General features: G+C 36.4%; 2 protein-coding genes across 3 annotated transcripts; one reads left to right on the top strand and one right to left on the bottom strand.

Moving 5' to 3' along the window:
* Positions 1 to 894: 894 nt before the first annotated feature.
* On the bottom strand, positions 895 to 4,688 carry taf10 (TAF10 RNA polymerase II, TATA box binding protein (TBP)-associated factor). 2 transcript variants are annotated; one of them, XM_085146449.1, is made up of 5 exons: positions 4,289 to 4,688; positions 2,379 to 2,536; positions 2,219 to 2,283; positions 1,364 to 1,478; positions 895 to 1,218 (listed from the first exon to the last, which is right to left on the bottom strand). In XM_085146449.1, the coding sequence occupies exons 1-5, from the start codon at positions 4,413 to 4,415 to the stop codon at positions 1,129 to 1,131; spliced, it is 555 nt and encodes a 184-aa protein (XP_085002575.1). In that variant the 5' UTR covers positions 4,416 to 4,688; the 3' UTR covers positions 895 to 1,128. The 2 variants fall into 2 exon arrangements, with proteins under 2 accessions (XP_085002575.1, XP_085002574.1); XM_085146448.1 differs by having other exon boundaries at positions 4,283 to 4,686.
* A 425-nt stretch (positions 4,689 to 5,113) lies between these two features.
* LOC146495194 (uncharacterized) lies at positions 5,114 to 11,500 on the top strand. Its single transcript, XM_085146447.1, has 14 exons — positions 5,114 to 5,320; positions 5,605 to 5,713; positions 5,925 to 6,009; positions 6,085 to 6,158; positions 6,252 to 6,311; positions 7,135 to 7,242; positions 7,612 to 7,668; positions 8,109 to 8,239; positions 8,436 to 8,490; positions 8,599 to 8,691; positions 8,784 to 8,918; positions 9,511 to 9,612; positions 10,286 to 10,447; positions 10,657 to 11,500. Exons 1-14 carry the CDS (start codon positions 5,307 to 5,309, stop codon positions 10,783 to 10,785), a joined length of 1,314 nt encoding a protein of 437 aa, XP_085002573.1. The 5' UTR covers positions 5,114 to 5,306; the 3' UTR covers positions 10,786 to 11,500.
* Positions 11,501 to 11,570: the final 70 nt, after the last annotated feature.

The following is an 11,570-nucleotide window of genomic DNA, read 5'->3' as shown; positions in this document are numbered from 1 at the left end:
GAACAGTTAAAAAAACAACAACAAAAGGCTGAATTTGTCTTTACTTCTACCTAAAAAACTTTCAACGAAATTACTGCATTTAGTACTATTTAGTAGTCATTTCCATATCAAATTCATTAAGTGTGTATCAACTGGTAAGGTAAAGGTGTGGCACTTAGTTTTTTTCTTTTATTAAAATCTATACCATCTCTAATCTCAAATCTATGCTTATAAATACAGCAGCAAAAATCTTTCACACGTGAAATTTTCAAGTTAGACTAATTATACAATGCAAAATGAAAATGTTGGGGGTGTCATGGGCCGCATCCATAAAAAAAATAAAATAAAATAATTTATTTTATATATATATATATATATATATATATATATATATATATATATATATATATATATATATATATATATATATATATATATATATATATATATATATATATAAATAAATTTTATTTTATTATTTTTTTTTTTTTAATATATAACTGTTCACAAAAGTCCAGGAAAACTGATCATCTAACCTTCACCAAAAAACAAAGCATTGTCTGATGGGTGCAGTAGGTTTCATGTGGATCTAGCAAGGGCTAAGAGGAACTGTGTCGGCCAGGATGTATAGAGATGTAGCTGCATGACTGTAGTTCAGACAATATTTTAAGACAGGCTCCCAGTCTGAAGAAGCTTTGGAAGTGGGGAAGTTTCCAAAACGAAAATGATCCCAGACAGACTGACAATTACGGTACCAAAGTTGTTTTAAAGAAGAAAAAGGAGAAAGTTATGACAAAGTATGTCTCTGATCTGAATCCAGCAAAATACATTTGGAGAAATTTGAACTGTAAGGCAGAGGAACAAAAGTCATACAGAAAAGATTAGCTTTATAATTTTGACACCTTTGTGGGAAAATGTTTCTGTTAAAGGTTTTATTTTCACAATAAAACAACATTTTTACAAATTAACAAATTGCAAAGACTGCGCCACAAAACAAATGACCAAATGCAAATTGACTGCAAAGATTTCTCAAAGTTGTTCTAACTCAAGGTGAGAAAAAAAAAAATAGCAATACAGGTTGTCACAAACTCTGCTGTGCAAGCAGGCATATAAGTACTAGCAATAGCAAAAAGCTCTAAAGAAATTGTTTTATGTAAAGTAATAAGGTTTCTTCACATTCACACCATATTCTGCGAGGGCAGGAGTCAGGTCCTCCATAGTCAATGTGTACTTCTTATCCTATACACGGGAGGAGGAAGAAAATTATCAGGAGCAAAAATAACTGAAAGCAGATGAAACCTTCCTCTTCTAGCAACACTCACACAGCGCTCTCTAAATATTGTACATCATATTTAAATTGCCTGTTAAAATTAGACAAGCTTACCTTTGTCTTACTTCTTGAGCTTCCTGAGGCAGTGCCTTTCATTTTGCAGTACTGCAGCGCATCATTGGCAATGTCTGAGATAAACTTCTGAGATGCGAGGGAGATCAAACGAATTCTATGCATGGAAAAAAGAAAATAATTAATGACTTCTTCCCTTAATGGTTTACAGCCCACCTGTATCCTTACTTTGAAAAACACCACACACATAAACCTCAGATTTTCTCTGATCTTGTTCGGAGTGACCACAAAGCTGACATTAAAGAGTCTTACAAGGTTAGAGATGTTGCATTTTGGTTAAAAGGTTAAAGCCAGTTTGTTTTAAGCAAATCTAATCAGCCAACACCCCCTTTAATATCAGAAAGCACAGTGCTACCTAACTAATACAGTATTAAGATAAGAAATGCTGTATACCATTGGGAAATTCTTTAAATTAAGCAGGAGCATAGAAATATTTGACAATATAGTCATCTATTTGTGACTTCAACATGTTCCCAATGCCAGATTACATTAATTTCCGACTCATTCAGTGGCTTGAACTCGGGTTTGTAATGGTGAACTCATATTATATAAAAGGCTTTTAAGTCATAGGTTTGTTAAGTAAATTGGTGGCTATCAATCAAACCTCTGAATGTACCAACTGAGCAGCCTTATGATTTGTGCTGTTTGTTTTATTAGTCACACTCATATCAGGATTATGTACTCCTCCATGCGTGCACACTGACAGACACAAAGCTGTTCCTAGTATACAATTTCCCAGTCTACTTAAAGGACACATGCACAGGTGGAGCCTTTTTGCTGTATTTAATGTCTAAACTGACAAGTCCATGACATTAGACCCGAATTGAGTGTACTCACATCCTTGGATCAGAAGCCTCAAAGCCAGCCCGGTTGAGGTAGTAACCTGTGACTGCATCAGGAATCTGATGGGGGGGACATATGCCAATCAAGCACTGATTAAGAAACATTACTGTCAAAAACATGAGAAGATATGATGTAGCAGGGCTAACTGACTTACCGTGGGAGTGTACTCTTCCAGCTGCATGAGGAAATCAGCCAGTGGCGTGGTGGAAACAGCAGGCTTCACATCTCCATTGGTGATGCCACCAGGAACATACACTCCATTGGAAACAGATGTGTCTGCAGACGGTGTCACCACAGCCGATGAGGACGAAGCTATAAAAAGAGACATCAAGAAGGGTCTATCAAATGCTTGGAAAAAGGGTGGCTTTACCCCTCTGGAAAAGTAGGCAAAAAGAGGCCAACTGGACTTCTTTAAGTTTGTGAAGACGTTTCACGTCTTATCCAAAAGCTTCTTCAGTTCAAATAACGAAGGTGGAGAGTCCCAGATATTTAAGCCCTAGTGCAGAATGTCACCTTTGGAGATAGTTGTTGACCTACTATTAATCATGTGTGACATGACATGAGCCAAGGAGTTAAAAAAGGGAATGAGTCATTAAACCAGAGGTTTCAAGTGAAATTGCAGTGAGACCTTGCCCCTCCCTATCATGACCTATTGAGGTTACCCGAGGCAAGGGTTGAAGTGTCTGGAAAGGGATCTCAAGATAGCATTGAAGGTGGCGGCCTGTGTTCAGTGATGTTTGTTGACACTGGGCAAAGATGGCCTATTTTACTTCTCTTTCAAACCATCTGTTTTGTCAGTCCAAAATGTGAACATTTGTATCATCAAAAGAGTGTAGCTGTGCCGCTTGGTTATTTGGCCAGTGGTGTTGAGGATTTAGGTAAACTTGATTAAATTATAAACACATGAATAGGGTCAGATTTTGATATCCACCACAAAATACTATTTGGACACAGTTTCATCTTTCAGCATGACAATGACGCCAAACATACTGCTAATGCATTAAAAAATACCTGGAAAGAAAAATATACAATTAAGCACTACCACTCATGGATCGGGATCCCAAAGAACAAACTTCAACTTTACTGAAGAATAGTTGGACCACCTTGACAGACAACATAGCAAAAGGCAGCCAACATCCAAAGAAGCTTTAGATGTCCTTCAAGAAGCCTGGAAAACTATTGCTAAAGACTACTTGGAGAAGTAGTCTCCCATTTTTACATAAAAATCAAATCTATCATAAGGATGGGGCCTAAGGGTCTTTCACCATCTCACAATGCTGTGACTGCACCAGTTCCCCAACTCTCACTGAACGGTACCCATGGCCATTAATTAATGATCATGACAATTTCTATATTAGTAATCAGGAAACTGACCTAACAGTTAGTCAGTTGTGTTAGTTTCAGTCTTTATGCAAATGTAATGTTTACAAGGTTGGGGACCCCACAGTCAGCTGAAACTGAAGACGTTACTTGAATGAGTGATAAAACATATCTCAACAGTCAGATAAATAGAATCAAATTTCTGTGACGACTTAAAGAATCTACAAGAAAGCTTGCCTGAGAGAATTCAAGCTCTTTTAAATAATAAAGGTGATCATACCAAATATTCACTTTATTTTCAAGCTTGTGAGAATTGCACAAACTCTGTTTTTACCTTAAAGTTTGTGCTATTTACCTTAGAGTTTGTGCTATATACTAACATTTTTTCAATACACTGTACCCATTTCCAATCTTCCCTGGCAAAATACAAAGAAATCATGGATGGCTTGAGACTTTTGCAAAGTACTGTACTAACAATCTAAAAATTGCTACAGTGGTTAAGTTAGTGATACGGACTTAACCTGAAACATGGTACTTGGTAGGTTTTGTAATAAATATGTTTAAATCACTTTAGTGTAAGACGGCAGCCAGGTTAGTACGCGTTTTTCTCAGTCAGGCTTGGTAATGTTGACAATAGTCAATGCACATCGTGGAAAATTCCGACTTCCAGAGCGAGATGAAATCATCAAATGCTCTCAGAATAATAACAAAGACAATAACAAAGCCACGTTACGTTACCATTACTTGTGACCGACGGGATGCTGCTCACGCTGGTTGTCGTATTATCATTGGCAATGCAATTACTTGCCGTTGACGATGTGGTAGAAGGCACTCCTGTTGTTACAGACTGATTTAAGTTGTCCATGTTCATGTTGGCGTTAGCTAACGAGCTAACCGTGGTTAACTAGCACCGAAATATGCAAAACACCACAAATCCGCGATTTATAGCTGTAAGACAAATATTTTACAAAATTCTGTTTTAGTATAACTCTACCCTTTTACCCTTTAATTCAACGAAATGAATTACCAAAACTAAAAAAAAACTATAACTCGTAGCAGAAGTGTTCCTAAGACCTTTGCAGTAAAACGCTGAGCCACTACTGTAAAGTAGCTCGCTTCACGTGACCTATAGTCATCCTCTTCTTCTATGTGTTTTATTGCTGACTGCACACCGCCTCCTACGCCCCCTGCCGTAGCGGAGACTGTAGGTTATAAATTAATACACTTTCTTCATGATATTTAAAGAATTTAATTCAGATTTGTTCAAAATTATATTGTACTCACAAATATACAATGATTAGTGTGTAATTATGTCTTCCAATAAATTTATGCATTCTCATAAACTTAAAATGAATCCATTATGAAGACATAGGATCAGGCTCTGGCTTGAATAAGCAATCATGTTGCCCTGTCAGAAAATTCCTGTAAGAAATCAGCATTCAATTGATTGCAGTCTGCAATCTTTTGACATCTAGCGGTGAGATTTTACACACTATACCTTTAAACAGAGATTCACCTCTACTGGCGGTGCGAAGTGGTAGTTTACGAGGTGCACTGAATATAGCAGAGCGATCTCGTGCACACTGCAGGGGGCGTTAAGGGAGTGTCGGACATTTTCTCGGTTGTAATTCTTGTTCGAAGAAGCGAGTCTCCGTTTTTGTAGTCAGTCTTTCACTGGAGTGGACTGTATGCTGGGCTCTGGACAAATTGTAGTCCTGTATTCGTCTGACCAACGCGGGAGACGGACGTTTGTGACAGTTGTATGGGACAAAACAGGTACTGACAGCCTTTATAAACGTGCAAGTTAAATCCTCCACAAACGCCGATTAACGACTATCACAAACTTCCTCTCGTCCCCTGTTCAATAATCACTCAGTTTAGTCCACTTTTAAATGATTGGCAATTTTGTGCCTATCTCTGTAGGTTTAACGTGTTTACATATCGCCGTATTAAGGGAAGTATATTGCACCTGTAGAGGACTGCTCAATCTGTAATCTCACGATTATGTATTTTCTTCGGTTTTGTGGCGGTGTACCTACAAGCTGTAATTTGTATCAAAGTTCACAGGCTAGCAAAATGACTGCTCCTGTCCGTGCCATCGTGGTGGGAGGAGGATGTCGGGGTGAAATCTACTCCCAGTATGCGTCTATTCATCCCGAACGAATGAAGGTTAGGAGAGGCTTGTGTTTCTGAGGGAAACATTTGTCAAAACGTCAGCATGTCTTCGTCTGTCGAAAGGAAATACCTGAAATCTGAAATTAGTCTCCTAATTATAACCATTCTTTGCTCAAGTCATTGATGCAAGCTGTTCCTACCAATGTCACGTAGTAAGTTGTAATTTTTAACGAGGCGTACCTTGATTTATTCACTTGGACCTCAGGTTGTTGCAGTGGCTGATCCACGGAAATTTGCAAGGACCAAACTTCAAAAACAACACAAAATCGTGGAGGAAAACGTATTTGAAGGTGAGAGGAAGAGAGAAAAAGTATCAAATCCTTATAATTATCTGCCTTGTCCTTACTGAGTCCTCTTTTATCCAGACTGGCAGGCTGTAGTTGAAAGAGACAAGTTTGCAGACGCTGTGTTAATTTGCACCCCAGATCGCCTCCATAAGGTAAACATTGTCTGCAGCAAATATTTATTGGTTTAAATTACTTTGAGATGTTCTTAAATTAATTATTATGGTGATCACATTTATGCTTCCTAGGAACCTGCTGTGGCCTTTGCAAAGAAGGGATACCATGTTCTTCTGGAGAAACCAATGGCAGTGAGTGTTTATGGATGTTATTGATGAACTGATTTTACAGTAATAATTAATCCCTGATTGGCACCAAAAGTTTTATTGTCTGAAGTTTGGACACACAGTTTGATTTTAGCTTCCTTTTAAAAATACTTTTTAACTTGTATTGTTTAGAAAAACGGCCCATTGAACCTCTCTCAGACCATTTATTTTAGCATTCTAAAATCTGAGGCAGTGTTTGAACAACAGTATCAACATCAAGAAAAGATATTTTCTTAGAGCACTATCTTGAAATTTGTATTTAGAGAGGACAGTTTAAAATATAATGTTAAAAGTAGTCTGTGTTTTCTTTTAATTGTCTTTAATGTGAACTTTATTATTAGTGTGTGCTCAAATATGGGACTTTACAGGACACCATAAACTGGCTAATACTTAGACATTTTTTATGTATCTGTTCAAAATTACAGTTGGCAAGAAAGACCAGTGAAAATTTCTGGCTTATCTTTAATAGTGTTTTAAATATTAAATATCTTAAAACAGGTCTTTAATGTACAAAAAAAAAAAAAAACTTCTGAAAGTGGGTCGACAGATCATTTTTTTTCAAAGAAAGGACATCTCGAAAAGTATTTGATACATGAAGCTAAATTTTTACAGCAATTGTTCTACGTGTCCAAACTTTAAAGCTTTAAAATCTGCTGATTTGAGCTAGACTAACCCAACAGTTGTTTGTTTTAGTTGCTTTCACGATTCACTATTCTGAGTAAAAGCTTTAACAAAACCACACACCCTCAGTATTTTACATCAAACTGAAGCACAGCGTCCCTCTTTTAATGTCCCCACATGACTTCAGACAACTGCAGAAGACTGCACGGCGATCGTGGAGGCTTGCATTCAGAGCGGCGTGATGCTGTCCGTGGGTCACGTTCTCCGGTACGATCCAGTCATCCACAAGATAAAGGTGAGCATTTTCTAGTGCACTTTATCCAGCTGTGACAGTTTTCTTCAGCAGGTAGTGGAATCTATTGTGGGTTCAAACACTTCATCTGCCTAAAATCTATAGGAACTCTTTCTCATTCAAAACAGCCACACATTTACAGAATCAGCAGGATTGAGGAAAAATAAGCAAACAGAGCACTCTTTTGTGTTTGTGCAAGTGCAAAAAAACCCCATCAAAAAGAGCATTTTCATCAAGAGTGCTGAGGCTGTTTTGACTTGATTAAGTCAAAACTACAATTTTCTCATACTTGGGAAAGTGGTAAAGAAAATTTACAAAATGTATGAGGGTTTTGTTGTTTTTTTATTAATAAAATTAAATGGTCTTTTACAGGAGCTCATAGACACTGGAGTCATAGGTGAAGTGATCCATATTCAGCACCTGGAACCGGTGAGCAGGCAGATACGATGGAAACATAATAATAATAATAATAATAATAATAATAATAATAATAATAATAATAATAATAATTATTATTATTATTATTATTATTATTATTATTATTATTATTGTTGTTGTTGTTGTTGTTGTTGTTGTTATTGTTATTGTTATTATTATTACCATTGTTAAATTGAATTTAACAGACACATGTTGATTTTTCTTTTGTTGTTAATATTATATTGCAATATAAGACATAATTTCATAATTAACATATTCATTAAGAAAATCATAATTTGGAGACATTTGCACATAGTTGTGGCCTGTGGACAAATTTTTGTAGCATTGTATGTTTTTGTTATGTTTTGAGTTTTTTCAGGGTTTTTAAAGTGTTATTCAATGTTAACATTTCTGCAGCATGGTTAAAAACAGAATCGATCTCTTTCTTCCAGGTTGGGTTTTATCACTTTGCTCACTCGTTTGTTAGAGGGAACTGGAGAAACGAAGCAGAGAGCTCTTTTGCTCTTCTCACTAAATCTTGCCATGACATTGACCTCATACATCACTGGGCTGGAGGGCGCAGGTATATCATTAGACAGTAGTCAGTGCTTAAACTCAAGGCTCAATGTTCAAAAGTAAGATTTTCTTTCTCTTTTATTTTGGCCTAAAACAGCTAGAAAACTACATGTTTACCCCAATTTTGTTGGACTAGAGGTAAATGGGGATGGGGTTTTTTTTGTGTAGTTTGATTATTTACTCTGGCAGTTTGTTCTTGGCAGGTGTGTGAAAGTGTCGTCATTTGGATCCGTCAGCCACTTCAATAAAGACAACAAGGTATGTTGTCTGTTCAGTGATCAAATGAAGATAATCAGTAGCCATGATGGGTAGAAATCTCTGTACTAAGCATGAATATAAAATGTGATGTTACTAGTTTTGTGTCAGCCAGCAGGGGCTGCAGATCGCTGCCTTAACTGTTCAGTAGAAAAAGACTGCCCGTACTCAGCATGCAAAATCTACTTGGACAGTGTGAAGAAGGTACAAATTTCACCAATTTACTTTCATCATTTATGTACTTTTTTAGATACTTCTTATAAATAATTTTTGTGTTTTGTATGTTTGTGAGCTAGGGTCACACTGGCTGGCCAGTATCAGTCATATGCCCCAACTCACTCCCAGACATTGAGTCAGTAACAGAGGCATTGAAGACTGGACCATATGGCCGCTGTGTCTATGAGTGTGACAATGACGTCTGCAGTAACCAGGTTAGAAAACACTGTGAAATCTGCAGCACTGACCCTTTCTGACTCAGTTATGCAGTATTAGGTTCCTATCAGGCATCAAAGATGCATTTAGAATATACAGAATATATTGTACTTCTACCTGCACCACTTTCATTATGTGTACTTTCTTTTTTCTTTAATCTCAACAAACAGTTATCTGCATATGAGTTAAAATAACTTAAACACAGTGAAATTTATTATATATTTATTTATTTATTTATTTATTTATTTATTTTTTAGCACAAGAAGCTTTCTGGTTTCCGCCGTTTTGCAGTTCTATACTGTACCTCTCATATTTAAGCAGGCTTTGTTGCAAGCAGGAAGATGGTGTGTGTGAGACTAAAAGACAGGTTGAATTTGGAGGACTGTAATTACAGAACCATTAGTTGTTGCTGAGATGAGTTTTTGTTTTGTAGTTATGTGCATTTGCCCAAAATATTGGACATTGTCCCCATAGCTTAAATCAGCTGACTGACATACGAATTCCCAGACTGCACTTTGTTTATTTATTTATTTATTTGGTCTGTGATTCTATCCTTTTTATCTCTTTTAACTTTTCTGATCTCCTGAGCAGGTTGTCAACATGGAGTTTGAAGGGGGTGTGACGGCAGCCTTTTCCATGGTGGCATTCACTGAGGAGATTTGTAAGCGAAAAACAACCATTTACGGTAGCAAGGTAGGACTGTAATTAATGTCTCTTGGAAAGATGAGAATGAGAGACTGAAGAAAATCACATAGAAACACATTAATTAGCAAATGAATTATATAAAAGTAAAAGTGTGAATGCTTACAGATACAGCAGGTAAGAAACATTATATATCACAGCACTGTTAATCCTTATAGACCCTGTAACAGTTCAAACTGTTAGAAGCATGTTATTTACCTCATAGGACAAAGGCACTCTTCTGCATCATAAACAGAACAGCAGACCAAAATCACCCATTCCATAATATGTTGAAATATGGTTTAACAATGATATGTTATTATAATTAGGGATTTCCTGCCTCGTCATACTTTCACGGAAATCTGTGTATTGTCATGTTTTTTTATGACCATATGATTTAAAAACTATTATATTTTAGCAATTCCTTATTTGATAAAACTGATTCAGTTGTTTTACAATACTTTCAATTTTGCTTTGTCCTGTTTTTGAGGGTGTCCAAAGTTTCAATATTCAGACAAAAACCTTTTTGATAAAACCAGTTCGATGAGCTATCATTCATACTACTGATGTGCGGCTGATGAAATGATATCTCCTTGAATCTTTAGTATTTGGATTTGATAAACATAGAGTTAAGTTTGTTACTAAAATTCAGCTCTTTCCTACATAATGAACTGGATCTTCTCAGGGCGAGCTCTCATACAATGGCCACGAGATCCATGTGTTCAACTTCCTGACCCAGAAATCCAGAAAGCACACAGCAGACTATAACACTACCAGGCAGTTCGGTATGAGTGGGCACGGTGGAGCAGACTACTGCCTTATGCATGCCTTCATTTCTGCTGTGGCAGTGAGTGCTCATTACTCTTTTTTTTTTAAATTTTTTTAAATATCTAATTTTAGATAAGATTTGTTGTTCTACTTCCACTTGAGATTATCTGTATATGCTTTTCTTGTACCTGTGATGCAGGACTTAAAGGATGCATGTGTCATATCTATGTGTATCTGTTCTGTGATCTGCTCTAATTTTTGTTTTCATATATCTTCATATGCATGCAGAACAATGATCCATCACTGATACGGTCTGGTCCTGTGGAGACACTGCAGAGTCATTTGCTGGTGTTTGAAGCTGAGCGCTCACGACTGGAGAGCAGAGTGCTGCACTGTGGGGACATTAAACAGAGCTAAAAAAAAATACCTACAACATTTTTTTTAGCATATTTTGTTATAGCTTCTTAATAAATCAGTCTAGTAATACCTATATTGTTAGTTATTGAACAAAACAATTAAACTTTCTCATTTGTCAATTACTAGATTTATATACACACACTGCCATATATGTGTAGTTTACCAGATGTTTTTGCAACAAGGACTTTTTTCTAGTGAAGCAAAGATGTCCTGAGAAAGTATGATGATTAATGACAATGACACTCACTTCCTAAAATGATTACATAACTGATTCATGTCAGAAAAAGAAATATTAATTTCAAGGGACTACCTGGTTTAATAAATGCTAAATAAAATCTGTTTTTAGTCTTGTGTCTTTAGTTTCCACTTTTTTTTTTCTTCCACACACTATCACGCTACAAAACCTGACACTAGTCTTGAGGCAGTAGGACATGGAAAATATGTACTATTTAAAGAGAAAAGTCATCTTGAATTTAATGGCAAATTTTGAGACAGTGTGTCACATCCAGTCTTCATCACCTGGACTCTTCTGCTCCAAAGCCATGCTATTGTAAGACATGCTGTTTGCCATCGCTTTGCTGAAATGTGAAACCTCTTCCATAAAAAAGATGTTTGGATGAAAGCGTATGATGCTCTGAAACTTGTAATCTTTTTTTTTTTTGGTCCCAATAATTTATTACATTTTGACATTAGGACTAATGGAGTACACGAGAGCTCAGTTATTAATGAAAACATGAATTTCACAACTTATCACACCACTTTACAACTGCTCATTGAGGCAAATA

This window comes from Neolamprologus multifasciatus, chromosome 20 (genome assembly GCF_963576455.1).
Source record: "Neolamprologus multifasciatus chromosome 20, fNeoMul1.2, whole genome shotgun sequence".
Classification (NCBI taxonomy): domain Eukaryota; kingdom Metazoa; phylum Chordata; class Actinopteri; order Cichliformes; family Cichlidae; genus Neolamprologus; species Neolamprologus multifasciatus.
The sequence above is the reverse complement of the archived record's forward strand: the minus strand, read 5'-3'. Positions and strand labels throughout refer to the sequence as shown.

Excerpts from the sequence above, each read along its gene's own strand:
- taf10 (XM_085146448.1), bottom strand. The coding sequence starts at position 4,415 with ATGAACATGGACAACTTAAATCAGTCTGTAACAACAGGAGTGCCTTCT. Across the intron at positions 2,537-4,282 it reads CCCGTCGGTCACAAGTAATG|CTTCGTCCTCATCGGCTGTG; the intron begins GTAACGTAACGT and ends CTCTTTTTATAG. Across the intron at positions 1,479-2,218 it reads GAGGCTTCTGATCCAAGGAT|AATTCGTTTGATCTCCCTCG; the intron begins GTGAGTACACTC and ends TTCCATGCATAG.
- LOC146495194 (XM_085146447.1), top strand. Across the intron at positions 5,714-5,924 it reads TTCATCCCGAACGAATGAAG|GTTGTTGCAGTGGCTGATCC; the intron begins GTTAGGAGAGGC and ends CTTGGACCTCAG. Across the intron at positions 6,159-6,251 it reads CCCCAGATCGCCTCCATAAG|GAACCTGCTGTGGCCTTTGC; the intron begins GTAAACATTGTC and ends TATGCTTCCTAG.